At 39.5% G+C, this 25,014-nt stretch overlaps 1 protein-coding gene across 1 annotated transcript in view; it reads right to left on the bottom strand.

Annotated features, from left to right (window-relative positions):
* The window catches only part of SLC35F1 (solute carrier family 35 member F1), a 446,439-nt gene that overhangs the window by 168,701 nt on the left and 252,724 nt on the right, over window positions 1-25,014 (bottom strand). The window contains exon 2 of the mRNA XM_053591164.1: window positions 4,687-4,862. Coding sequence (XP_053447139.1) covers window positions 4,687-4,862 — 176 coding nt within the window. The remainder of the gene's footprint in view (window positions 1-4,686; window positions 4,863-25,014) is intronic.

Raw genomic sequence — 25,014 nt, 5'->3', positions numbered from 1 at the left:
ATTAGTATGAGGATTCAGCAGGGTAGGTGCTGGGAGGGGTAGGAAGACCGGCACCTTGTTCAGCCCTAACCTGAAGCCCTCTCAGAGCACCAGGAAAGAGGGAGGGGGAGAGAGAGAAATTGTGACCACGGGAGGCCCTTGCTGGCACACACAGGAGTTTCTACTCTTTTTTTTTGTCGTTGTTCTTTCCCTCCCAAATCTTGAGGTGCCAGAGTAGAAAGATTGTTATGTCTCCAAAACATAGTTTGAATCAGCCTATACAAATAATTACTATATTGATTTCCAGATGTTAGCTTAATGCAAGTGTATTAAAACTTCTAAAAGTGAAGCTTAGAACAAATAAGCACTCTGAGTAAATACACAAGTGAGGACATGCCAGAGAAGTCAGTGATAATCCACGACAATGGTAAAACTCTCCAGGAAGGATGGGTGAAATCGACTCTCTTCATCAAGAACTGGCATGAACAATCAGAATCTTCTTGGTCCTCTTTAGCACTTGCTCTCCAGAGAGCCTCCACATTCCTGCTGCCCCCCATCCTTGGTGTCTTTGAGTTTGTCCCTCCTTCCTGTCCACATCCTCCTGACCGCATTGTGTCTCACTGGGCCTTACACCCAGGCTGGTTTCTCATTCAGGGTTTTGGAAAGATGTTTAGAGAACACTTAGAGATCTAAAAATAGACCTGCCATTCAATCCTACAATTCCTCTACTAGGTATATACCCAGAAGACCAAAAATCACATTATAACAAAGAAATTTGTACCAGAATGTTTATTGCAGCCCAATTCATAATTGCTAAATCATGGAAGAAGCCCAAGTGCCCATTGATCCATGAATGGATTAATAAACTGTGATATATGTACACCATGGAATATTATGCAGCCTTAAGGAAAGATGGAGACTTTACCTCTTTCATGTTTACATGGATGGAGCTGGAACATATTCTTCTTAGCAAAGTAGCTCAAAAATGGAAGAAAAAGTATCCAATGTACTCAGCCCTACATATGAAAGCTATAACCCAATTATAACCTAAGAATATGGGGAAAGGGGAAAGGGAGGGGAGGGGAGGTGGGAGGGTGGGCGGAGGGAGGGTAATTGGTGGGACCACGCCTATGGTGCATCTTATAAGGGTACATGTGAAACTTACTAAATGTAGAATATAAATGTCTTAACACAATAACTAAGAAAATGATAGGAAGGCTACGTTAACCAGTTTGATGAAAATATTGCAAATTGTATATAAAACCAGTGCATGGTGCCCCATGATTGCATTAATGTACATAGCTATGATTTAATAAAAAAAATGAAATTCAGGGGGATAAATCTTTTCCTTTTGTTCAGAGGGTCTACTCTTGCCTCCCTTGAACCTCACAGCCGTGGCCTAGGATGGGCTTCTACCGCCTCCTCATGTACATCCCTGAGCAGCTTCCTGGGGATGCCAGAGCCTTGGTTTTCTCATCTATGTGTATGAATTTGGATAATAATACCTATTCTCTTGGATTGATAGAATAAAAGGGATAATTTACATACACAGAGGCTGACACATTGTAAAGGCTCAATAGGTCAAGATATTGGGGATTTTACCAGATTTATTTTTCTAAGCTTTTCTGGTTTCTACCTATAAATTATTGGTATTGTGGAAATAATTCTCTTTGCTTTTTCAGAATGGCTTAATTTTTTCCCATGATGCAAGCTTTTAAACCTCTGGAGTCCTGGGAAGTAAGAAGGACGAGAACCCCCAAACTACTTACAATTCATCATCTTACAGAGTAGACTGTTTCTAAAAATCACCAGGGAAGTTAGACTCACCACTTTCATGTGATCTTTTGGGTAATATTAGAATGTTGCAAAAATTGTTCTTAATTGAAACTTGTTATCTTAATTATACTCCTTGAACTGGGCTAACGAATTGTATGATTTTAATATTAATTCAAGCTTCCATCAGCGATTTCCCTAAGTCAAACTGTTTCGCTCTCTTTTTTTTTTTTTGTAGAGACAGAGTCTCACTGTACCACCCCCGGGTAGAGTGCCGTGGCGTCACACGGCTCACAGCAACCTCTAACTCTTGGGCTTACGCGATTCTCTTGCCTCAGCCTCCCGAGCAGCTGGGACCACAGGCGCCCGCCACAACGCCCGGCTATTTTTTGTTGCAGTTTGGCCGGGGCTGGGCTTGAACCCGCCACCCTCAGCATATGGGGCTGGCGCCCTACTCACTGAGCCACAGGGGCCGACCTCGCTCTCTTTTCTTAATGTGGCCAAGTTACACATCCTCATGTCGACAATCTCTCATAAACAAATTTACTGTTTTTTAAAAAAATATTTATAAAAAATTTTTTTGAAAGAGAGTCTCACTATGTCACTCTGGGTAAAGTGCCATGGCGTCACAGCTCACAGCAACCTCAGACTTCCAAGTAGCTGGGACTACAAGCATCCACCACATCACCTGGCTATTTTTTTGTTGCAGTTGTTTAGTTGGCCTGGGCTGGGTTCAAACCTACCACTGTGCTACGGGTACTGAGCTGCGAATTTCAGATTATATTTTTTACCCCCTTCCTTGCTTCTGAAGGAACCAGTGATGCCTTGATGGGCATAACTATGAGATAACCCATTACATCATTCAAAATTACTAGTTCCCAAATCACACTGAGGAAATATTGATGAGATTCAGTGTCTATAACTTTCATCACCTGACATTTTATTCTTAAGGCATACTGATGTCTACTGATGACACATTTTAAAAAATTAGCACCGATAGCACCAATTTTGGAGAGGTAAATAAAATTAGCTTCTATAATACTATTTATTTATTTATTTAGAGTCTTACTTTGTTGCCCTAGGTCAGAGTGCCTTGGCACCAGCCTAGCTCACAGCAACCTTATTCCTGAGTTCAAGTGATTCTTCTGCCTCAGCCTCCTGAGCAGCTGGGACTACCGGTGCCTACTGCAACACTTGGCTAATTTTTCTATTTTTAGTCGAGATAGCCTTACTCAGGCTGGTCTCAAACTCTTGAACTCAAGCAATCCTTTTGCCCTGGCCCTCCAGAGTGCTAGGATTACAGGTATGAGCCACCACCCCCAGAGACTCTAATCCTTCAAGGAAATCCAAAATTAAACTGGAATTCAGTATCAACTTGTTCATTTTTATTCTTTAGCTAAAATGAAACCTAATACTGAGAAAATCATTATAACTCTACAATATTATTCTGGACATCAATCCAGTAAAGAAAGGTAAAAATTAAATACTGGCAAACAATCCTTATAAAAGTTTCAAAAATGTGTGACTATTATGTTTGATATATATATAGCTACACATGTATCTTTATTTATTATTAATGTCTATAATTGTCTTCAAACCTATTAATGATTATTTTTCAATGCATATTTTACAGTAGTAGGTACTATTTGGAGGAAAACAGTTGGCTATTTCACATAGATAAAAGTGTACACACTGTTCTACAGTCCATTTTGTGCTGCTAGAACAGAATACCTGAGGCTAGGTAACTTATGAAGAGTAGAGATTTATTTCTCACAGTCCTGGAGGCTGAAATTGTAAAGTAAAGGAGCCCCTATCATCCCATGGTAGAGGGCAGAAAGGCACAAGTGAATGTGGGAGAAAGCAAGGGACAGCAAAAGGGAAAGGGAGGGGACTGGTGGGATCACACCCGCGGTGCGTCTTACAAGGGCACATGTGAAACTTAGTAAATGTGGAATGTAAATGTCCTAGCACAGTAACTAAGAAAATGCCAGGAAGCCTATATTAACCAGTGTGACGAAAATGTGTCAAACGGTCTATAAAACCAGTGTATGGTGCCCCATGATTGCATTAATGTGCACAGCTATGATTTAATAATAAAAAAAAGAATAAATAAAATACAAAGTTAAAAAAAAAAAGACCAACATCGCTTTTATCTGAAGCCTACTCTGATGATAATAGCATTAATCATTCATATGGGTGGAGCCCTCATGGCCTAATCACCTCTTAATACCATCACATGGCAATTAAACTTCAACATGAGTTTGGGAGGGGACATTCAAGCCACAGCACACCAGATTCAGTGGCATAATAATAAGACTCTTCAAGAATATACAATGAGGATTTTCAATTGCAACCACCCCTTTAAAGTTTTTCTTGCATTGACTCATGAAGGACTTGTTGTATTGCTTTAATTATTTTGTTTAAAATAATTTAACAACTCGCTTGACCATTCATGGTAGTTTTCCTTTTTCTTCTTTTCTCCTGTGTCATTACTAGAGTTGTTTGTGCTTACTCTTTTTATCTTTTTTGTGTCAGTTTCCCAAAGAACATATATTTGTCTGCAATTTCTTGGATTTGTGGGGGCTAGAATTATTTAGGACAGCTGCCTTGGGCATGCTCCAAATTCCAGGGAAACCTTCTCTTTAGATCCATTGAGAGGTACAAGGAATGTTAACGGGAACTCAAATAGTGAGCAATTGTACATTTCTGCCTATACATGCATTTCCCATTTTCCTCTGAATTCACACGATTTATGCTTCTTTTTGATTTATTCATTCATTTTGTTTGCCATATTACCGCAAAGCAGAAAAGTGAGAGTTTGGGTTTTGAATTGTCTTCCTAATGCTGTAAGTGACAAAAAGCTATCTGCTCAAGCCTCATCATTCTTCTCCGGTGTTTACAGCACCTGCATTCCTGGTGGTTTTCTGACCTTACCTTGTCTGACGGCCAGTGTGGTGGTATAGACCAAGAAGAGCAAAATATAATTGAGGAAACTCTGGAAGACTGGTGTATTGGCATGGAAGTCTTCTGCCAGGTACTTGCTCGTCAAGCCAATTCCACAAATAAGGAGGGATAACACCTGGCCCAGAGCCACAGAGATCAACATCTCCCTGAGAAATAAACAAAAACAGCTAGAATCAGCAAGAAGTCCATTATAACAATGGCGATAGTCACATGCACTGGGTTAAGTGCAATACATACTGTTTCTTTTACTGTTTCTCCCTGCAATTCTATGAAGAGGGTTCAATCATCATCAAGATTTTACAGAGGAGGAAACCAGTGGTTAAAGAATTTGCTCACAGTCACATAACTAGTAAGTGGCAAAACTGGGATTTGAGTCCAAATCTCTCCAAAGGAACCTGGCTGCCAGCCACTGCACTCTGGGGCCCTTGGGAGGAAATGGACATCGTCTTAACCCCCACCATAGTATTAACTAAATATTCAGTGATGCTGAGAAACTGCCTGAACACTCACTAGGAGGAACCTATTCTGGCCTCATCCTCAAGTTCTTGTGCTAGTGAAGAGAGACTCTTTTCTTTATAGATTGAAATCCTGGATTCAGAAACACTTAGGTGGGGGGAGAGGTGCACAAACCCCTGACAATCCAGAAGGACCGTCTGCTGCCCATTTCCAGACTTTGGATCTCAGTTTTCTCTAGGAAACTTTAACAAGCATTAGGTCTCTATTCTCTTCTGCTCAAGATACATTCCTTATACATTAAAGCTATGGAGAATTGGTATTGGGGTGGTGTAATAAAATTTTTTAATTACGCAAGTACTTTTTGTGGCTTTTTCATAGGCATTGCTGTTATAGACCTCTGTAATGAGAATTAGTAACAAAGATCAATGCACTCATTTTGCAAACTAGTCCAATGCCCACATAGGCTTCATGTCGCATCCACACCCACGCTCTGACACAGGAAACCCCCTGGCAATACAAAGCGACTTCTCCCCTCCCTGAATGTCTCGTGTGACTTTTCTGGTTCGTTTATACAAACAGCATATAAAATAAAAAAGCAGTATTTCTTCTTTTCTTAGCTTTATTTTATCTTAATTGATACATGATAATTGTACACATGTATTTATGGGACACAGTGCAATCTTTCAATATCTGTACGCCTTGTATAAGGACTAAATCAGGATAATTCCATAACCATCACCTCCAACATTTATTATTATTATTATTTTTTTGTGGTGAGAACATTCAAAATCTTCTCATCTAGCTATGTTGAAAAATACATCATTAACCACATTGCCCTACTTTGCAATACCAGTAGTATTTCTAAACAAAAACAGCTTTAGGCAAAGGATTTGCAGTGTTACAGATTTCCTCCTCCATAACAGATGCGACTCCATTTTTCTGGGAGGAACACAGAGTCCTGGGCAGTAGTTCGGTGGTATTTTGCTTTAAGAAAAGTGTCAGTTTAATCCTTCTGCTCCCATAAGAGAAAAAATTGTGGGAAAGCATATGGGTCCAAGGAAAACACTTTCCTGAAGTTCACCTAACTGCCCCTGACCTACGCATTCAATCTCTATAAAGGAGTCAATGACATGATTTAAAACATAGTGTTTAAAATATCAGTTTGTTGCTTAAAATCCTACCCTACTTCTACCTACTTCTATCTAGAATGCAGTGATCTATAAGGGCTGTGTTAGACAGTCTTCAAAGATGGCTACCAACATTCTCTTCACATTCCTGCAGCTCCTCCCAAATGGAAGCGGAGTCTATTTCTCCTTTTCTGGATGCTGAGCTGTTCTTGTAACTTGCACTTACCAACAGAATGTGAAGGAAGAAATGTCATGTGACTCTGGGGCCTAGGCTTTAAGAAGCTCTTCAGCTTGTTTTTTTTTTTCACCTTCATAAAACATAGCTTCTGTGTAAAGAAATCAGAGGTGCTCTACTGAACACTGAGAGACCACATGGGAGAGAAAGGGAAATCCGGACAGCCACCATGGCCCTGGCTGAAGCGCCTGACATCTGCGGGTGAGGATTTTGGAACCTTCTGCCCTAGTCAAGTGCAGACCTACGCCCCATGGAGCAAAGCTGAACCATCCCAAGAGATTGCTGCCCGGTTAGAAGATTGTGAGAAATAATAAATGATGTTGTTTTAGGTCATGCAGTTGTGAGTGGCTTATTCTACAGACACAGATAAGTTATGTCCTAAATGTCTCCCTCCACTCCTGCTACCTCTGGAGCTTGACCTTCTGCTCCCCACATTAACCCTCCATGAAGGCAGAGCTTCAGACCGACAGAGCCACTCAAGGCAGAGCTTCAGACCGACAGAGCCACTCAAGGCAGAGCTTCAGACCGACAGAGCCACTCAAGGCAGAGCTTCAGACTGACAGAGCCACTCACTCTTCAACAGTGAGTCACCATCTTCATCACCTGCACTCCTTTGCACACGTTATTGTTTCCAGAATGTTCACTGTGCCTTTGCCACTGACGCCTATTCATCTTTCCAGATTTGGCTCATATTTCACCTCTTTGAGAAGTGTTCCCTGCTTTCTCCCCGCTGGGATGTGTCTCCTTTATTACTTCTACCTCACTGCATTGTAATTGCTGCTTTTACACTTCTTTTGGCTCTGCCAGACTCTGGAGCTTGTACAGTGTTCACTGTTCACTGCGTCTCTGGCTGGGCAATACCATTCAGAGGAGACAGGAGATGGTGGGATTCAAAGGCAGAGTGGATGTGGGCCCAGGCAACAGTGAACAATTCATTAGAATGGAAAGGTGATTTACAAAAAGAAAGATAGATGTAAAAAAAGGTAACAGAATTAACTCAAAGGTTTTTAAGGCTGCCTAAAAGAAGTGTGATAGCCACTAACAAAAATCATGAAAAGGAGATGGGTTTAGCGAAAAGACAATAAATGCTTTAGGTATATTGAATTTGAGATGCCAGATGAACTTTCACCTGATCCAGCAGCATTAGCCACATGGGATCAGGGTTGGAAAGGGAGGTCAACCAGGAGATGGATATGCAGAAATTATACTCCAAAAGTGATGGCTAAAGTACTGGAAATGGATAATATCACCAAGGAAAGGATATCAGGAGAGAAAATAAGAGGCCTTGGGAAAAATCCTGGGGGAATCCCAAGGTTGGGATTGGGAGAAGGAGAAGAATCACATCACTGGAGTGAGAATTAGAAGGATAAGACGAGAAGAATTCTTGGTGTCAAGTAAACCAAGGGAACAGAGAAGTTCAGGCAGGAAGCTGTTGTAATTCTAATGTGGAGAGAATGAGAACCAGTGAGAGATGATTTGAAGTCACTGCCAGTCTCTGAAAGATGAGTTGTGGTTGAATGGAGAGAATCAGAACAACACTGGTGTCACAGAAACCAAAGGAACAGAAAGTTTCATGGGAGGGATAGTTAGTGGTGACTACATAAATAGGAAGTGATGAGAAATAAGAGTTTTGAAGAATTTAAGGAATTCTTTGAAGAAGTTCGACCTAGGGACCATATAAAACAATAACAATGACAGTTAAAATGATAATGTTAAAATGATTTCAAAATTAATGTAGAGTAGGTTTATGATTGTTCTATCATTGAATTGCTCTTCATTATTTGCATGGTAACTTACGTTCTTAAGTAGAAGAAATATGGGTAGAATTACAGCCCATAAATCAGACAGTTACTCCCGAAGTGGAGTATTTCCACTAGAGAATGCTGTGTGTGGAGCGTGTCTACTTGGGACACGAAGGCTGCAAACTACTGCTGGGACATGAAGTTCTACTGCTCTTTAAATTACAGCTGTAGTATCTTAAAATCTGGCAATATTCTATGCCTTTCCTGAGCCACATCAAGCCACAGTAAATGGCTGGTTACATAAGAGAATAAAATGTTAGTTTTTTTATGTATATGTGCCAATATTCTATAAAATAGCTTTCAATATGCCACATACCATACACACAAAAGTGTGTAAGATACAGCCTTTGCCATGGGGAAATTGCTAAACCAAGGTTTTTGGATCTAGATTCCCAAATAACTTAGTAATAAATGGAGCCAGTTAAGGTAACAATAATAATTCACTTTTAATAAGTCCTTACTATGTGCCAAGCTCTGTGCTTAAATTTATACTATTTTTTTTTTTTTTTAAACAGAATCTCTCTAGCTCTGGGTAGAGTGCAGCGGTGGCAGCCTAGCTCATTGCAACCTCAAACTTCAGGGTTCAAGTGATCCTCTGGCCTCAACCTTAAGCAACTGCCACAATGGCCACAAATGGCTGATTTTTCTATTTTTAGTAAAGACAGGCTCTTGCTCTTTTCAGGCTGTTCTCAAATTTCTGAGCTCAAACAATCCTCCCGCCTCAGCCTCTCAGAGTGCTACGATTTACAGGTAATGAGCCTCTGCTCCCAGCCACTCACAATAACCTTACATGGCTGATATTATCACTATTGTTGTTCCACTTTATGGATAAGTAAGCTGATGCTTAGAAAGGCTGAGGAACCAGCTCAAGGTCATAGAGCTAACAATAAGAAGAGTTCAGATGGAAACTATGCTATAGGACTCCAAATCTCAACTTTTTATTTATTTATTTATTTATTTATTTTTGCGGTTTTTGACTGGGGCTGGGTTTGAACCCACCACCTCCGGCATATGGGGCCGGTGCCCCACCCCTTTGAGTCAACTTTTTAATTACTATGTACTATGCTATACTACCATCTTGCTTCCCCCAACCCCTGCCAAAATATTCTTGGCCCTCATAGAATGCACAGACCATAGAGCTAGAAAGCCAAGTGCCTCGTTTCCAGAAGTATTTTGGAGAAGGTGTAAACAAAAAAATGTCAGCCAGACTGGCCCTCTGATGAAACTCTCCCATCAAGCTATCTGAAATGAAAACCTATTCTTGTTTCTTCAAACACAACGGCAATCTGCTGTATTCAATTTCTGCTTTTAATTAGTGGCCATGTCATTCGTCTGTTGCTGATGTGATTTGATAGAGAATACAAATTATGGTTTTATTGGTTAAACTAATGAACAGAACATGTAAAGCAGGAGGGAAAGGAAGGAACATTTTATCAGATGATATTACAAGTCTTTTCCCTAATCATAGCTATTGCAGCCTGCACATCTGAGCTAGTTACTAGAGTCACCAAAATAAAAGAAATAATAAAAATAGAAGTAAATGTGAATACCTAAAGGTTGACACCCTACTAATGACGTGCCATGCCCTTGCATCTTGCCCCTAGCAAATTCTCTGCTGCTCTGTATTAGCACAGGACAAATCCATCTGGTGATGTGTTGCACACAAATGTTCTCCCTACTCTCTCTTTGCTGCAGGATCTCTTTAGTTCATTTACAGTCACCCTATCCTTCCTAAATATTTTTTCCTTAGGTGACCAATACAGTAGATCTGTGTGGTCCTTTCATCTAAGTCCTCATGGCCGTAAGGCACCATCTTCTCCAGACAACCTCCTCTTAGCAGCTCCCTGCTCCCAAGTCGGAGTTACGCATCCTCATCTGGAGGTCCCTGTCTCTACTTACACTCCCCAAACTGTGCAGCAAATGAGCTCTTGAACAGAAAGGAATAGATGGCATTCATTTCTAGGTTCCTAGTACTATGAGGGTAACTGGACAGAAACAGATGCTAAGTAAACCCCGAATGGATGAATGAACACATTGAAGTAGGAACACGAATCTATAAATGGAAAGGGTAAAGTCTTGGAAGATATGAAAGATGGCTGCTTATCTTATCTTGAAAAACTACTAGCTCTGAAAGACAAAAACAAAGTTGTTTTCACTGTATTCCATCTGTCAGTTAGACACTGAGATTAATACGCTACTCTCTGATACATTTCTGAACCAGCCTAGAAAGGTGCTATCTTGCAAAAATCTCGCTAAATATGACACTGGGTGGAATTTTGCACAGCACACTGTAGGTTATTCATGTAGTGTATGGAATAGCACACCAGATGCATTCTAACATAAGATACATAGTTCCTATAATTTTAGTAGCAGAAATGGAGAAGAGACTATGATATACATTTTCATCTTCTTTGTTTATGAATTTAAAGGGACATCCTGCCCACTTTAAATTCCGAATGACTAGACAATGAAAAATGCATGAATCTTAGAAAAATAGTGCTGCTGCAGAAAGCTGAATACCTGTTATAATAGAGCTTGTTTTCATAAAGACGGACATACCCATTACCACCAGCATTTTGTTCTGTTAAAGAAACAGACCTCAGAATTTTAAGAATAAACTGTGTTACAAATTAGATGTTCAAAATAATAAGGTTTAAAATAAAGCATAACTTGAATCCTGTTTTTTTTTTTTTCCTCTTAGTCATAGACCATTCTTTTAAAAGGTATGAGCAATTTCAGCATGGTGTTATATAATCATATTGCTTTGTAACTCTTTGGCATGAAAATGAAACAATTATGCTATCATCTTGAATTAGAGCACATCAACCTTTCTATGGAGACACCTTCATTCTGATAACTATTCTCAGGCAAGTCACACCAAGTCTGAGTTAGCATATAAATTCAGGTATGCATCCGATAAAGAACACTTAAGTATACTGCCTAGACTAAGATCAATACCACTTGAACGCAGGAGAAACATGTGCTATCCTGTTGTTTGACAAGATTCTTATTTGCAGAAGTTAGGCCATTGACTTCTTTAAGCTCTTTGCTGAAAGGTTTTTATCACCTTCAAGCATTAATTAGACTTTTATGCAAGAAGATTATTAGGCAAGAAGCAAACCCACACCTGCAGAGGTTTAACATTAATTGGGATTTCTTTGCCTTAGCTTCTGTATTCGTGGAATTAAATCTTTTCTTTGGTTTCACGGTATATGTTTTGTTCTGTTTTTCTCATTAGGTAAGAGAAACCTATAAGTCACGAGGCAGCCTTCTTAAACAACGTTTGACTGGGTCTGTGAGTCCTACCTACTAAGCGTAGGGGATCATAGAAATTCTGTTGTGGGAGGAGGGGTCACAAATGCTCACAGACGCTGTAAGTTTCATGCCTAGACAAGGAGTAGTGAAGAGTCAAAAGGCACCAAATAGGCAGCTGGATGCCCCTGGCTTCAGGAATTCCATTAATTAAGCCCCATGAACTTGGGTGTCTCCCACTTTAGGTTTAGGCTTCTTCACATAAAATAATGATATTATGATTGGTGATATTATGCTCCCCTTCAAAGCCTTTTGGTCTCACCTACCCCCAGGGTCTCTGGTCCAGCTCCAGTGGTGGCTGCCATGACTGGCTTTGCACAGACTACAACCAACATGGTGTGGGCACCAGCTAGTGGCCCTGGGCCTCAGGCCCATGGGGTGCACCTCATGCCTCCTTCCCTGGGGATTGGCAATTGTGGCTGAGGGCCAGACCTTGCAGGGACCTGCTTGGTGCCCACTCATAAGCAACTGGGAAGTGCAGAGGAATTATTGCACTTGACCAATAAGAAGCTCTAGCAAACAGATGCATTCTTTCTTCTTCCTCCCCTACATGGGTTGAGCTGAGCAGCAGTCTCTCTGACGACGGCTGTGCCTCACAAGGTTCTCAGTGCGTACTCCGTACCCAGGTACCCACGTAGTGTGTCTTCCTCCTCCCCTTCCTCCTTCCTGCCCCCTAGATCACAGCCTTTATTAACATAGCACATAAGCTTCTCTCTGTCCCCTAGAGAACTCGGGCTAAAATAACAAGCTTTATGGTTTCTTCTGTTTCATAATTCTGATCACTTTTAATGCACATCAACTCTTAAAATTTGCATCTTTGATCTTAAAGTTTATTCTTTTTGCCTATGTGATCAAACTTTTTGGTAGCTGAGTTATAAGCAATGTTTATTTATTTATTGTGGGTTTTAGGATTAGTCACAGAGAAATAGATCAGTTTGTAGCATTTGCCTAGACCTGCCGGGTGCAAGTTATGAGTAAGGAATGCTTGGCCCTGCCTCCAAGAAGTTTAGGAAGCATGAAACATAAATAAGTGAAACTATCTAAAGAGAGAATATAAAAATACCTATGTGCTCAACTACATTTATGCGAAATTCTTAGAAGTTGTTGAGATAACTGTAGTCTTTAAAATTGGACAAAGCAAATTTGAAAATGTCTCCTGGAAAACATAGTTTTGAGTCATAGTTTTTTTTGAAAGAGAGAGATGTACCTTGGGATTGAGAAGTTGGCATGTTATTGCAGGAAAGGGACTGAAGTGTTGTCTGTCTCAAAAGAAAAGAGATGTGGAAGCATTCGTCTGCCCACTGAGAAACCATAATACTAGAACACATAGGTAAAGAGAGTTAAGCCCACAAGAATTGACACTGTAGGGTAGGGCTTTAATACAGTAGGAATTATTCCTGGGAATTTTTGAGCAAGGGAAACAAAGTAAGCCCTAATGTCCCTAAATTTCTCTGCTAACAATGTCCCCAAATTTCCCAATATTATTTTCAAATTTCTGTTAGTTAGAATCAAATCCTGTTTTCATTATGGTAAAAAAAAAAAAAAGTTTCCGTGAGGGACAAGATTGAAGAACCACATATCTCTTTACCCAAGTAAGGCCTCCCTGCCCTACTCCACTGTGTTCATAACACAGCCTCCTCAGTAGAAGGCAGTCAGGTGCAACTGAGTGTTCATCCTGACGCTGCAAAGGCGAAGTGTTCCAGCACTTGTTTCTTCAGATCTTCAGGATGGCTTTCTATGTATCTTTCAGCAGCATTCAATAACAGAGGAATGAATTCCAATCTGTTGCCATCCCCTTTTTTGTGTTTATTATGGTTATCTTTACAGTTTTAACTACTTATTAACAAGTAAGAAATACCAATTGAGGCTAATTTGAAAATTATTCCTACATTTAATGTAAAATTTTTAAAGTAATGAGATGCATGACTTTAAATATAACCTCTCTCTTCTCCAAAATTGCAAAAGTTATCTTTGTGCTATGGTTGCTTAGTTTTTTAATTGCTTGCTAATATCGTGTCAGGAAATGTCTAAAGGTACACTGTACACTTAGAGTGAAGTCCATCTTTAATAAAAGTGGAAGTAAATCCATATTTTAAGTCATCTTCTTGACACTTACAAATTTTAGATGGTATTTTTAAAAAATACAATTAAATTTTATTTTGTCTTACTATGTAACATGGCTGATGAAAAATGGTCAGATTAAAAACAGAGCAGTTTCAATTGATTTTGTTATTTACTTATAGCATATTTTGGTATTATCTTTGACTCTCTGATTTTGTGTAGGAATCATTTTCAAGCCAACAGTACTCTTTGTAAGGCTTATTTATTGAAATGACAAAATTAAAAATCCTTGCTAGACCCACATAAACTGGGTGAAGTCAGGGGGCTACCATGAGCCCCTTGTGACAGCAAAACATCCACTCTTGTGTCACAGAATCTCGCATTCCCATGTAAAAACAAACAATCACAAAAGGTCATATATGATTCATTTTTTATGAAATTCCCAGGATAGACCAATCTACAAAGATAGGAAGCAGACAGCTGGCTGCCTAGGGATGCAGGTATGAAGACCTAGGGGTCACAGCTAATGGGAATAGAGTTCTTTTTGAGGTGATAAAAATGTTCTAAAATTGACTGTGGTATTGGTTGCACTGATCCACATACCAAATACTAATATGCTAAAACACTGAATTGTATACTTTAAATAGGTGAATTGTATTGTAAGTAAATTATATCTCAATAAAGTTGCTAGGAGCCAGGCCCAGTGGCTCATACCTATAATTCTAGCACTCTGGGAGACCACGGCAGGAGGATCTCTTGAGCTCAGGAGTTTGAGACCAGACTGAGAAGAGTGAGACCCTGTCTCTACTAAAAATAGAAAAACTAGCTGGGTGTTGGGCGAATGCCTATAGTCCCAGATACTCAGGAGACTCAGGCAAGAGGATCACTTGAACCCGAGAGTTTGAGGTTGTTGTGAGCTTTCATGACATGGTGGCACCCAACTCAGGGCAGCAGAGTGAGACTCTGTCTCAAAAAACGAACGAACAAAAAACTCCAAAAAGCTACTATTTAAAAGGAACAAAGAGAAGAAAGGAAGAAATAAAATAGAGAAGAAAATTATACAGCTGTTCAAAAAGAAAAGAAATGAAAAATTTGAATATCTGACTTAACCGAGTAATTGCACAGGGGTTAATTTATATGTTGAAAATTTGCCAAGCTTAATTTCTTTCAGTGATGACAATATTTTCTTTCTGAATCCCAGGGGCTCATCTTGTGATTCTCTGGGGATGTGTACTCCCACTTTGGAGACAAGTGACTTCAAGGTAAGTATTTAATGATTGCTTTGCCATCTTCTTCCAGAAAACTAGCATGATATATTAAAATGAAATTGAATAGATATGAATTTGAATTTTAACTTGGCCACTAACTTGCTGAGACTTTCTTCTTCTATAAAATGGGGATAATAACATACATCTCAACAGATCTGTCACAAGGATTAGATAATATAGCTTTTATAACCTCCTATAATACTCCCTCATGGAAGATATTCAGAATAGTAGTTCTTCTTACCTTGTAGCATACTTGAGAAGTACCAATACTCTTATTGATTATGTAAATCCTTTGATAATATTGCATTGTGATACATTTAGAAGTAAACTAGAAAAAAATGCTGCTAACATGCACATCAGATATATAGCTTTAAGTTCTGCTTGGTACATTTATCCCCCAGTTTGTAAAGGAGTCCTGCCCTTCAGAAATTTGGGAAAAGAGATCCAAAAAGAAATGAAGCATTTTTAAAGGGTCATACATGACATGACTAACAGATTTCAGTTTTAAATAGAAACTTAGGATTCTGGTTCACACATTTGCTAACATCTTCTTGGAGACTACGGCAGAAGGGGCAACCTTCTCAGGATGACTGTTTTGCTGTTTTTTTTCTTTATATGTTTTTAAATGACTTTGACATTTTTCATTACAAAATGCTTTTAGCTTTGCATTTTGAACTATTAGTGAACCCTGAGGCCAAATGGCAAACATCTAACTTTAAAATCTACTGAATAAGTAAAAACAAAGTAGGCAAGTGGACCAGTGACTCATTTTTGTTTAAAATAAAAAACCATGTCAAATTCCATTATTTTATCAGTTATTTACCATTTGTTATGCCTGAAATGTAGTGTATTTGAAATGAAGAAAATTGGGAAAATTGGATTCCACTAGGTGCTGAACTCCTGCACACGCAATTAAAAACTGCCCGAAAAATATGTAATCAATAGAGATCATCAATTATGCCTTTTACACGAAAGAACATGCAGGATAACTTATGATAGTAGTAAGGGAGTCATTCCTCATTTTAGAAGACAAAGCCGTCTGGCCTTTGCTTTTAAGTAGTGAAAAGATTCTCTGAGTAGAGGCTAGCAGACATTTGTCTTCATTCCTTTCATCAAAAGCTGACTCTAATTGCCCTCTTACAAGGACCTGACAATAAAGGAGTCATTTTATCTCAGTACTTTGGACAGACTACCTGAAAAACACCTGACAATTACATCAAAATCCAATTTTTGTAGCACGGGCCAGACAGAAAGATCTCTGTAAGAATGAAAATGGGATATTACATAATTAAATATTATAATGTCTGGGAAGAAATTTGACCAGTTGAATTTTCTACTTGCAGGCATGATTCTAATAAAAAATAAATAAATAAAATTCCATTAATGCCTCTCTGGCTTCAGGCTTCAAGAAGAAAAGGCAATTGGAAGAAAGGGTTGCCCTAGAGTGGGAAATCCCAATAGGCTCTAAGCTTCCTTTAAGGAGAAAGAGAACAGAAGGACAAGCCAGTGGGAGAGAAAGTGCCTGAAGCAGAGCAATCCAAGAAGGATGTTTGAAGACTTGACATGTTAATTTGTTCTAACATAGTAATCATTTTATTTTATATATACATACACACACATCATGTTCTATTCTTTAAATATACACAATAAAATTTATTATTAAGAAGACTTAATGGTGGTGTTGGGGGCTAGTGTAAAACACCAAAAACTCAATGATTTTGTTAAAAGACAACTCAGGTTAGTTCAGCGGTATAAAATATTCTACCTTTTAAAAAACTCCCAAGACTAAGCATTGTGGCAAAAGAAAAATGCCAAGCCAATGACAAACCAACGATGCAACAGTGATTTTTATTCTGAAAATGAGCATTCTCATTAAATTCATGCTCTGTGTAAAAGAGATTAGCCTGTTCTTACAGGAGGAGCTGCTGCCACGGTTACAACTGAAAACCAGTCTTATAGTCTTCGGCCCTCAAGTTGTGGGAACCAGTGACACTTTCGTTAAGAACAAGGAAGAAAAAAGTGAAGAATCATTTTTGTGAACACAAATTGTACTCTCAGCTTTCTGCTACTTGCGCTTGAAATAACCTATTAATATAACAAAGTGTGCTCAGTGAAGCGCAGTCCCCAGGGTGGAAAGGGACACTGCTCAATGCCCAGCACCTTTGCGGCTGTCACGGGGCTTCAGTCTGCCCCTTTGCAATGTGTCCTGATGGAGAGAACAACCACTTACTCTTCTCCAACTGAAACCATGTATAACCATGCTGCAATGGACTGAATGTCTGTGTCCCTCCCAAATTCAGATGTTGAAATCCCAATGTGCTAGCATGAGCAGGTGGAGTTTAGGATGGTGATTGGGTCATGAGGGTATAGTCCTCATGATGGGGGTACTGGGCTCCCAGAGGGCTCCCATGCCCTGTTCTACCATGTGAGGATACAATGGCAGCCTACAACTGGACTGTACTGGCAACATGATTTTAGATTTCCATCCTCCATAATTATGAGAAATAAATTTCTGCTGTTTATAAACCACCCAGTCTGTGGTACAATCCTATGTTGCTTCACAACAGGTATACATTCCAAGAAATGTATTGTTGGGCAATTTCTTTGTTTTGCTAACATCACAGAGTGTACTTACACTATTCTAGATGGTACAGCCTACCACACACCTAGGCTATATGGTACAACCTATCTTTCCTAGGTTATAAACCTATACACATGTTATTGTACTGAATACTGTTGGCAGTTGCAACACAATGGTATTTGTGTGTCTCTAAACATATACAAACATCAAAAAGATAAAATGATAGAATAAAAGATAAAAATCAATGCACTTGTACAAGGCACTTACCATGAGTGGAGCTTGCAGGACTGAAGTGGCTCTGGGTGAGTCAGTGAGCGAGTGGACTAAGATAATACAATATACACTGTAGACTTTTAAAATACTGTACATTTAGGTTATACTAAATTTTTTAAAAATAATTTTTTCTTTTTTCCATAACAAAGGGAGCTAAGTTTATTGTAACTTTTTTTAGGTGATTATTAATATTTTTTATTTAATAACATATTCTTAAAGGAATTTACCTTTTTTTAGACATAATGCTATTGCAAGCTATAGAGACACAGTATAATGTAAACATAACTTTTATATTCAATAGGAAACCAAAACATTTGCATGACTTACATTATGGCAATATTTGTTTCATTGCCATAGTCTGGAACCACAATATCTCTGAGGTATGTCTTTACATACTTCCTCTTTATTGATTCTGAAAAAAAATTAGTTAAGGAACTTAAGGAAAGGCTGGGCATGGTGGCTCATGCCTGTAATCAGAGCACTCTGGAAGGCCTAGGCAGGTGTATTGCCTAAGCTCAGGAGTTCAAGACCAGCCTGAGCAAGACCCCGTCTCTAAAAATAGCCAGGCATTGTGGTGGGCACTTGTATTCCCAGCTACTCAAGAAGGTGAGACAAGAGGATCACTTGAGCCCAGGAGTTGGAGGTTGCTGTGAGCTATGATACCAGGGGACTCTACCGAGGGCAACAAACATAGTGAGATTCTGTCTCCAAAAAAAAAGAACTTAAGGAAAGCTACAGATGGAAAGAAAGCATACCCAGATAAGGAGAGTCAAATGTAAATTAGTGAGATACTACAACAAAAAAGTTAAGTCACAAAGTGTAGGAAACAAATAATGAAAAAAGAAAACTTTAAATGAGAATGAAATAAACAGAACAGTTCTAAGGTTACTGTAACTTTTTAAATTTATAAATTTGTAAAATGAGATTTGTAAACCTCATTAAGAGTCCAATGGCTTATAGTCTTTTAGGGTGTAATTATTGCTCCTGAATACCAACTATGCCTTAATTCCATCTACCAGAACTATGAGAAAACAATTTCTGCTCATTGTGAAATAATCTATGAATTTTCAAAGTGTTTTGTGTTTTAAGCTAAGTGTTATTACAGCTACCCCTTGCCGATTGGCATTGAGGTATAATAACACTTAGCTTAAAACACAAACACAAACGCACTGTGCAGCTGTGCCAAAATTTCTTCTGGTTTACATTCTTAAAATTTTTTTCTATTAATTTTTTTTCTTTGCTTTTTAAACCGTTTTGTTAAAAACTATGACACAAACACATTAGCCTAGGCCTATATAGGCTCAGGGTCATCGGTATCATTGTCTTTCTGCTCCCTTCCTTTCCCAGGGGGAGGTCTTCAGGGGACTTCTGCAGGAATAACTCTTGGAGGACCAGCCTGAGGCTCTTTGTCAGTTAACAGTTTTTTGTTTTTTCTTTTGAGACAAAGTCTACTCTGTCACCCTCGGTAGAGTGTCCTGGCATCATAGCTCCCAGCAACCTCAAAGTCTTGAGTTCAAGCGATCCTCAGCCTCCCAGTAGCTGGGACTACCCGTGCCCACCACAATGCCTGGCTAGTTTTTTTCTATTTTTAGTAGCTCTTGCTCAGGCTGGTCTCAAACTCCTAAACTCAAGCAATCCACACACCCTGGCCTAGGATTACAGGCAGGAGAATCTCTGAAATATGCTTGCAAAATAATCTAATTTATCTTGCTGCAAGTAATTTAATTGGAATTCATTTAAATTCAGCAGAATACATACATCATTTTACATGTTGCACTTTGATTTATTTTATTTGCTATTTTTACTTGAAAGATGAAATGGAGTTATTTAGCCTAGCCTGCAGTTAATTTTTTAAAAAAATTAATAAAAGTGTAGTATAGTAAATACTTAAACTAGTAACATAGTCATTTATTACCAAGTATTATATATTATTTGTATGTGCTATACTTTCATATGACTGGCAGCTCAGTAAGTTTGTTTACACCAGGACCCCCAGAAACATCTAAGTAATGCATTGTGCTACAACTTTATGATGGCTGAAGCAGCACTAGTGGTGATAAGAATTTTTCAGCTCCATTATAATCTTATGGGACCACTGTCATATATGCAGTCTACTGTTGAATAAAACTGGATTACCAGGAGCATGACTGTACACTGTTACACTACACAGCAGCCTGAACTGACTGGACACACTTGTACCTTCTTTTCTCCTAAGTCAAGATTTTGGTTCATCCAAGTAATTGCTGATCTTTGGAACATTGCACTTAACTCATCTACATCACCCAGGAAAGCCTGAAATCATGCTTCCATAACTGTCTGAGGGCATTAAGAGTTTACCTTTCAAATTAAAAAATAGGAATGGCTCCATTCCATTTTTGAAAGTTTCACTAAAAGGGAAATAAAGTAAAAGTTTTCAATGGTTAAAAAATAAACACTTCAATTTAACTCTAACATATTTTTTGCTAAAGGTATATTTCCTACCCTTCTCCTCTCTCCCCACCACCATGTCCCAGTTCTTAGATCTGTTTACCACTCTCTGCTTTGGTACAGCAGCTGTGTGGGGCAGCCCGATGACTAAGGACAACACTGAGGGTGACAGCTTCAGCAGACTGGTAAACCAGAGGGTCTTGGCCTCACTTTCTACTTGAAATGGCTTAGCTACAAGTAATTTGGGATCAAGAAAGTATAGGGAAAAGATACTTTTTATCCCCCTTTGTTTCTGGAATCATGGAAACATATTACCTTGGAAGATTTTTGGCCATATTAATCTTGTTCGTGGGCAAAACCCCAAAAGATAGTTCTTTGGCTGTCTTTGAAATGATCCTTCTAGTGGTGTATACATAGCACCCATGTGATGCCTGGCCTTTGGGTTTGTGTTCACTAACACCAATTGCATCTCAGTTCTGCATGTCTGCTCCACAAGAGAAAGCAATTTCCAGACAATTTTAATATTTCCAGTAATTTAGTATTTAGTATTATTTGAAATAATATATTGAGGCTTTTGGCGTTTTAAACTCCATCCTTTAGGGTTCCCTTGATATCCTGATGTTTTTGTTGTGAAAGTCACGGTGAAAGTGATCTGAACTTTGAAAAGAATCTTTTCCCTTATTGGTCCTTTTGTGTGTGTGTTTCTCCTGAAAAACAAGGAAGGGGCTAAAAAAATACCTCTTTAGGAAATATAAGGACTGATATGAACTGATATGAAGCACCTATCTCACCAGCATGCATACGGCCAAGAGAGTAAATTCAAATGAGTAGTATGTGGCATGCATAATAATGAGCACACATCCCCACCCCCACCCCAAGTGCTCTGGAGGACCAGATAGTTTATGCATGAAATGAATTATTTTGGATATAATACTTCAGGGCCAAATAACTCCATTTCATCTTTAAAGTAAAAATAGCAAATAAAATAAATCAAGGTGCAACATGTAAAATGATGTACGCATTCTACTGAATTTAATTGAATTCTAATTAAATTACTCGCAGCAAGATAAATTAGATTATTTTGCAAGCATATTTCAGATAAACCTAATGAAGTTCTAGGAGTGAAAAAGGCAGAATGGGCCTTCGTTAAGGACTCGGTTGCTGATATATTCCCTTGGCATGAATAAGAGGTCAGGATGACCTTGGGGCATTTTTTCTGAGACAGGTATTATATTAACTTTAGAAAGGCTAGCTAAAAAGAGACAAGGTCTTACTTTATGTTGATAGTAAAATAATATATTGAGGCTTTTAGTTATGTGGTTTTCCTCTCATCATTTTTTTTCTCTAAGGTTTTGAGTTCCCTGACATCAGGATAGTTTCTCTTGAGAAGGGAATCAGGCAGGGCTAAAACAAATGTTGCTGAAGTATCCCTTCTGTTTCTGGAATCCCACAGAGGGGGGTATGTTAGGGATAGGGAAAGCAACCTTTTTTGTCTCTGCTGCATATTGGAAGAAGAGTTTTCTTGAGCCACCCATTAAATACTCAAATACTAACAAAAGCTGATGAGTCAAAATAAAATAAGTCCTGGGCATAATTTTCATGATATCCATCACTATAGATAAGCAAAAAAGCCCTCACCTAATCCCATGTGGCCCATGGGCCACAGGTAGGACACCCCTGAGTGAAGAGGGTATAGAAGCACCAAGTTAGGGGAAGATTCCTCAAAATGAGGGTAGATTCTATATGTGATAAGGACTCAGAGCCACCCCTTCCTTCCACTCTGAGGAGGGGAGGTATAGATTCATGTGCCTAAGGGTGGCATGAAACCTGCACAGCTTCTGGATTCAAGGACAGCACATGCTTCAGAAATATGCAATACTGGTAATCAGTACATTTCAATAAGCCTAAGACTCTGAGTCATCCATTGGGCTCTAGAAGAAAAGGTTGGGTTGGAAGAAGTGAGAGGGAAGAGTTTGGAGTGAATTGGCCATGGGGAAGAGGAAACTCTCCTTCTTTCTTCTCTGGCTGAGAGAGAGAGTTTCTCCTGAGTCCAGAGCCAAGAGAACTCAGAGTCACATTTAGTTTGTTTTGTGCAATGTTATGGAACAAAAGGTCTCCATTTCTCCCATTCTCAGAAAAGTTTATTTGCACTTTTGTTAGCTAAGAAGTCATGAGTAAAGCATCTTGCTTCCCTAAAATCTCTCTTTTTGTACACATTAGTAAAATGTTCAGAATTTTACTAGGGACAAGGACTGTAGTTTCTTTGTTTTGCAGTATGTGCAAGTAAAGTTCAAGAGGATGGAGAAGGGGCAGAAAACAAAGATTTGCAAAGCTAAAAGGCACTCCAATGATGTGACAGAAGATGGAAGAAGAGTAGATGAGGGACAATATGTAGTAATAACTAGGAAATCAGATCTATTGGTATGACAATTATTCATTTTCCTAAAACAACAACAGATAAAATCAGAGGAGAGTGGTTAAAGAACCTGTGGAAGTTACCAAGCCATGAAGGAACGGATATTGCCTCATCTGTATTCCAGTTCCATAACCAATCTGAGGAAGGTGAGAAATGAGGCCCTTTGAAGAACAGAACATGATGGCTGCTGTGATATATATTTCATAAAATGTTTTCCTACAGAGTGTTCTGCACATTCCCAGTGCTGCCCGAGATACATTAGTGAGAGGGATGAGAGGTGCCCGTTTTCTCACTAACCCACCCTTTCATGTTTGGCACAGAAATTTTTGGTTCAGTTGATAATCCCAGAATGCATCTGTGAGCATTTTCCCATTCAGTATTTATGGAAATATTTATTACATGTCTGTGACTAGAAGTAGAGCAAGACTCTTGAAATGCTATTTATGAATAAAAAGGGGAGGAGTAGGAGGGGGCTAATGGAGGGGAAACAAGGCTCCATCCTCTACTAATGTCAAAATTTCTTCAAGATATGGGTAAATTGACTTGACTATGATAAAAGTAGAAACTAAAGGATATACAAAGATTTATTCCTATCAAGGCATGCATGTTAGCATAGAGACGTGTAAGTCCCAAATGGAGACAATCAAATAAACCCAAAGGTATTTTTAAATGAGCTATAGGGGCAATTCTCTGTTGATATGTCTTCAAATAAGAAAGAGATTTCAGACAGAGAACCTTGTGCTCAGTGAGTTAGCAACCACAGAGTTCATGCAAGATAAGGGTAGGAAGACTTCTTAACTCTCCACAAGTGCTCAAAGATGGACATAGACTGTTACTAAAACCATGAGCGTTACACACACACACAAAAAGAGTGCTAATTTACAGTGTACCATGGCCAGCTAAGGGCAGGCAGCAGAGAAGATACCCAGGCTCCCAGTGGGGCATCATAGCAATGGGCTGAGCCTGTGTCTTTCCACGGTTGTGGGTTGTCAACCTCAAACCCTGTATTCAATACCACGGCAATGACCTAAGATCTTGTTTGAGATCTTATGTGTCTCTGTCTTCCCTGAAGCCCAGTGCATGGAGTTCAGTCTTTTACAGAATCTCTGGAAAAGTGAATATCTTGCTCCTGGGTCTATGAGGAAGACTTGATTGAGGATCCCTCCTTCCCAATGATGTAGCGCAGGTGGTCAATATCTGGTGCTATTTTCCTTCTGCAGAAATACCTGGAGAATTGGTGAGGTATCTGTGGGAGACAATGTGAATTCTGCACAGGATATTTAGTTGTGGTGAGTATCAGAAATCTCCCAAATGTGCCGTGCAAGCTGGAACCTCCCTCCATTCCCTGGGCAGCGGAAGTCTTCAGAGTGTTTAGAAACTGGCAGGTGCTTAATCTGTGCTTGCGGGGACAGATGCTGAGCTGCGACTGGGCTATGGGGTGAGTGGGAAGTTCAGCTGGCCTGCAGAGAAGCCGAGCCAGATGAGGGGCAGGCAAGGGCCCAAACACCACCCAGCAGAGTTGGCTGCTGCAGGGCATCTAGATGCTTCCAGCAGTGGAGATCTCAACATGCCTCTACTTCATAAGCATCTTTTCGTTAATAACATCAACAATACTTCTGATAGAGACACATAATAGAGAGTTCAGAAAGCACTGATGGTTCTTGACTGGTATTTTAGAGAGAAGGCTGTGACAGACAGTCTGTCACCTGGAGAATGATTTTGAAGGATAGAAGGATTATGAACTTCTTGGTTTTATTAGCATGTTAGTAAGTAAGAGACGTATTTGAAATTCAGATACTTTGAGTTCTAATGACTCTGTGGTGAAGATGTGTGTCCTGAGCGTACCTGCACGTGCAAGGCGGGACATGAGGCAGTCTGCTCTTCAGAGTCCCCCAGCTATCTCAGAAATACAACTCATACCACAGAGAAGGTTTGCTCACAATCCCACAGAGAGGTAAGGTTCTGCTGTTCCTGTTCTTGACCTCTACCTTCCCGACCTTCACCATCTACTGAGTTAGCCTCCGCATAACTGCTGCTCGGCGCCTGTGGCTCAAGCGGCTAAGGTGCCAGCCACATACACCTGAGCTGGTGGGTTCGAATCCAGCGCAGGCCCGCCAAACAACAATGATGGCTGCAACCAAAAAACAGCCGGGCGTTGTGGTGGGTGCCTATAGTCCCAGCTACTTGGGAGGCAGAGGCAGGAGATTCGCTTGAGCCCAGGAGTTGGAGGTTGCTGTGAGCTGTGATGCCACGGCACTCTACCCAGGGCAACAGGCTTGAGGTTCTGTCTCAAAAAAAAAAAAGTTTTTCTTTCAGTATGGTACTTGACTAGTAAAAATA

The sequence above is a fragment of the Nycticebus coucang genome, chromosome 5 (genome assembly GCF_027406575.1).
Source record: "Nycticebus coucang isolate mNycCou1 chromosome 5, mNycCou1.pri, whole genome shotgun sequence".
NCBI classification, from domain to species: Eukaryota; Metazoa; Chordata; class Mammalia; order Primates; family Lorisidae; genus Nycticebus; species Nycticebus coucang.
The sequence above is the reverse complement of the archived record's forward strand: the minus strand, read 5'-3'. Positions and strand labels throughout refer to the sequence as shown.